The 3932-nt window shown below is 40.6% G+C and overlaps 1 protein-coding gene across 1 annotated transcript in view; it reads left to right on the top strand.

Moving 5' to 3' along the window:
• The first annotated feature begins 677 nt into the window (after positions 1 to 677).
• LOC103481345 (sentrin-specific protease 7) overlaps positions 678 to 3932 on the top strand; it is a 7861-nt gene continuing 4606 nt past the window's right edge. Inside the window, exons 1-7 of the mRNA XM_017309080.1 lie at positions 678 to 936; positions 1416 to 1533; positions 2087 to 2157; positions 2246 to 2383; positions 3096 to 3318; positions 3386 to 3688; positions 3720 to 3803. Coding sequence (XP_017164569.1) covers positions 1417 to 1533; positions 2087 to 2157; positions 2246 to 2383; positions 3096 to 3318; positions 3386 to 3688; positions 3720 to 3803 — 936 coding nt within the window. The 5' untranslated portion in view covers positions 678 to 936; position 1416. The remainder of the gene's footprint in view (positions 937 to 1415; positions 1534 to 2086; positions 2158 to 2245; positions 2384 to 3095; positions 3319 to 3385; positions 3689 to 3719; positions 3804 to 3932) is intronic.

Raw genomic sequence — 3932 nt, 5'->3', positions numbered from 1 at the left:
CGTGAGATACTAAATATCTGTTTGTGATGCTGTGCGTACGCAGTAGTACCCCAGTCTTTTGTCCATTTATTCCCGTCGTCTGCCACTAAGGTTTCCCAGCCAGTGTTAAAAACGTCATTTGTCATATAAGAAGTGTAATCCCTGTTATCTGCTGACAGTATGCTTGCCCAGGAGACTGAAACAATGATCATAGAACTAGGTGGAAAGCATCTGAATACCCATTCTCATTCCGTTAGTAGTGCTACAAGAATATTTTTTGTCATTGACGCCATGTGTTTGTCCCAGATGAAAACATAAAATGAAAACAAAAACATTTTTATTCGCCATTTCTGTAATGTGTAAGTTCGTTCGGCTCCTAAGGATTCTCCAGGGTTGTGGACGATCTTCACCARTTTTGAGACGGTCAAAGTATTTGGTTTGGCCCCCTTTGTTCTCTGGCCTTTGCCCTGGAGGTCAGTGAGCGTCCCGAACTTACCTTTCTACCCCTGAGCTGAAATGACCTTTTTGCAGTGTGCTAAATGCGATGTTTTAATCAACATACAGAGTAAATATAATATGATAAAATACCAAAGGGGGCGGATCAGGTTGAATAAAATGTCAATATTATCAGAAAACATAAAACTTAAGCAGGCTGTTGTTGCTCGTATTGGACAGAAGGTGGCGGTACGCACCCATCAGTGGTGATCAATCCGCCGGTAACCTGGAAGAAGAAGAACACGGTCTCTGTTTTCATTACCTTGATGAACCCGGTTCTGTTCGGGGGGTATCATGCCGGTTTGTAAGTACTTGTGTGGTTCTTCTGGACCAGAGTAAAGATCTGCTGTTTTCCATGAGTCCACTGGAGACCCCAGGGACGCCTCAGCGAAACCAGGCCGCGGAGAGATAGCTGAGCTCCCCGGCTAGCAGGCTAGTTAGCTGCTCCGTTGGCTTAAACAGGTTGGTGTGTGTGAAAACAGTTTAAAGTCAGATGAATATGAAGGAAGCGATTGAGTGAATATTTATGATTAATCAAGAAGAAGGTCTTCAGAGAAATTCGGCTTTAAAATAAYCTGCTTCAGTTTCCTAGTTTTACTGAAATGTACACTTTTACCTGTCATTTGCACTTTCCGTTCAGGTTCAGTGTCGTTTGAAGTGCGTTAAAAGTAACAGTTAATCAATTTTATCAACTTAGACCACGCTGGATATTTAAATTAAGGTGTGTGTTTGATTTTCAATTAGTTTTATTATGTCATTTTGTTGTTCAAAAGTACTCTGTAGCAACTGGTAAAATGTGTATGTTTTTCTATGGAGTTTGGTGCAGTGTTTTCATCGTTGTCAGTGCGCTGTAAACAGTGGCTAAACCGGGGCGCTGCTGTGGAATTGGTTGTTTTTTCAATGGAGTCTGGAATGTTTTTTTTTTTTWATTTATTTTACAGGATGGCGTTTCCTTATAAAATCCCCAAGAAGAAACAACCTGAGGATTCTGACCCTGCTCACATCCACCTGCAGTCACCCCTGTCACGTCTCCATGGCTCTGACCCCCAGGTTAAGGAGGTATGACGGGGTTAATTTCCATTAAAAAAAACTTGCTTTAATTTGTGTTTTATTCTTATGTGCTTTATTTGTGCTTTACGACTACTATACAATACGTTGGTACAGTTAATATCTCTTATAAAGTGTTTTATAAATAAAATTGACATTGACAAATTTTGAGATTAGTCTCAGAAATAGAAAAAAAACTGTAAATTTCTGAGTTTCAAAAGTAAAATATCTGCTAGAAATTTCTTTTCTCAAAATATCTCAAAATTTAGTTTTTTTCTAGTAATTTTCTTACTTTTGAGTCAGAAATTWAAATTTTTTATCCTAGAAAATTTCTGAGATCTCAAAAAAAAATGTCTAAAGTAAAAAATTGTTAGAAAAAATGCTGAAATTTCAGTGTTTCAAAAGTCAAATTTTTTGAAATTCAGAATTTTTTTTTGTTTTGTTTTATCTAGAAAATTTCAGAAATTAATCTCAAAAGGTTTTTTGGCGGGATTTATTATGATATATTTTTTCTTTCCACAATGGCCTTAATACGTCGTCGTTTACGTGTATTCTCTGGTCCAAGCAGGATTTTGGGAATCCTACCAGAAGAGGTGGATCTGACAGAATGCATGATGGGAAGCCACCTGCAATAAGGTTGGTGGAGGCGCCCCCTTCATGCCAGGATGACCGCTACATTTTACCATGTGGAAGCAGGAAGAAAACAAAGTTGTTGTTGTTTCAGGGCGACGCGGCAACCGTTCAGGAGCTACATCCAAACTCTGCTAGGTGTGGACAGCTCCGGCAGGGGCGGAGCTTCATCAGCCAATCACAGGTCGGCAGGAAGCTGGAGCAGCCAATGGCAGCAGAGCTTCTCTAACTGGTGAGATAACAGTTTATCATGTCTGTGCAGAAGCTGCTGGAGTCGATTTGTTTTTATTCATCTGGAGGATTCGATCCATAGCAGCACCTCACTACTTCATTTAGAGTTTTATTTAATTTATTCATCTTTTGGTAAGATGGGGCATTTTTTAAATTAATTAATATAAAAATATCCAGATTATATTTACTTGGGAGATTTGTAAATATCCATATTTTTTTGACTATAATATTTTGTGAAGGATTTTAGTTTGYAAATTGTTCAATATTTTTGTTTATTCTGGTTATTTAAATGCATCTTCCTGTTGTATTACAGTTTTATTTAATAATTAATAATATTTCARTTAATATTATTGATAAAAGCTCATCCTGATTGACTGCAGGAATCTTAAAGAAAACTTTAATAATCAGATATTTTGCTTTCATCTAATACGTATAGCACCATRTACATGCAGTAAAGTAGAATTAGGCTCAACCATTAAAAAAAAGACAGTTTATAAGAATAAAAACAGCAAAAGAGGGACATTTATCATGTTCCTGTAGCCCAGAATATATTTAAAATTATTTCCAGATACGTTCTGTACAGAAATCAGGATGTTGAGTTTTTAGTTTGCTTTTACAATAGATTTGTTTTTGCGTTTTGATACAATTTTGATACAGCTACTTTTATCCTAATGATTCAGGGTTTATAATGTGTTGTTCCCCTGTTCGTCCAGCCGGGGGCGGCCTAAGAGAGCGTCTGACCATCTGCTGCAGTCAGAGAACACCTCAGGTCTACAGTCTCCACCACAGAAGAAAGTTTCCAGTCCCTCCATGCCACATAAACGCATATCTGTGAAGGCTGTGGACTACCTGGAGGAGCAGAGARCACAGGTGGATGCTGGGAAGTTGAGTTCTTCTCCGCCACTGAGGAAAGTGGACCCGGCCGCCAACGGGAAGGTAAGAGGACAGAAGATCCTCTAGGCTGTGGCCGGTTGTCCCCAGCCTGAGACTCTGTTTGTTCCAGGAGAAGAAGAACTCGTCCAGCGTTGGCCCAGAGGAGACGCCTGAGGACGAGTTTGTGTCACTGTCCAGCTCCTCTTCCTCGTCCCCGATGAAGACGGTGTTGTCGCCAAAGACAGCCAGGAGGAGGCGGTGTGCGGACCTGGAGGACGTGATGGAGGCTCAGAGACACAGATGGAGGACGTTCAGAGACAGGAAGACGCTGGCTACTTCAGTTCTTAGACAGAAGAAGTCCAGACTGGATCCCAGTGAAGCCAGTGAGTCTGACTCGCTTCCTCTGCCGCCCGGTTCCTGGTCCGCTCTGCAGAATGTTGATCCTCTCTCTGCTTTCAGTCRTCCTATCCAGTGARGAGGAGGAGGACGATGAAGGACAGAGGACGTCCCGACGGGTGGATGGAGCAAGACACACCGAGAAGACGCAGGTCAGAGGAAGCGGAATTTAGCAGAAGCTAATGTTAAAGTGCTAAACCAACATGATATTTAGTAGATGCTAATACTAAAGCGCTAAACTAACATGATATTTATGCTAATGCTAAAGCTCTGTACCAACA

Source organism: Poecilia reticulata, linkage group LG2 (genome assembly GCF_000633615.1).
Source record: "Poecilia reticulata strain Guanapo linkage group LG2, Guppy_female_1.0+MT, whole genome shotgun sequence".
Lineage (NCBI taxonomy): Eukaryota > Metazoa > Chordata > Actinopteri > Cyprinodontiformes > Poeciliidae > Poecilia > Poecilia reticulata.
This window is presented reverse-complemented; position numbering and strand designations above follow the sequence as displayed.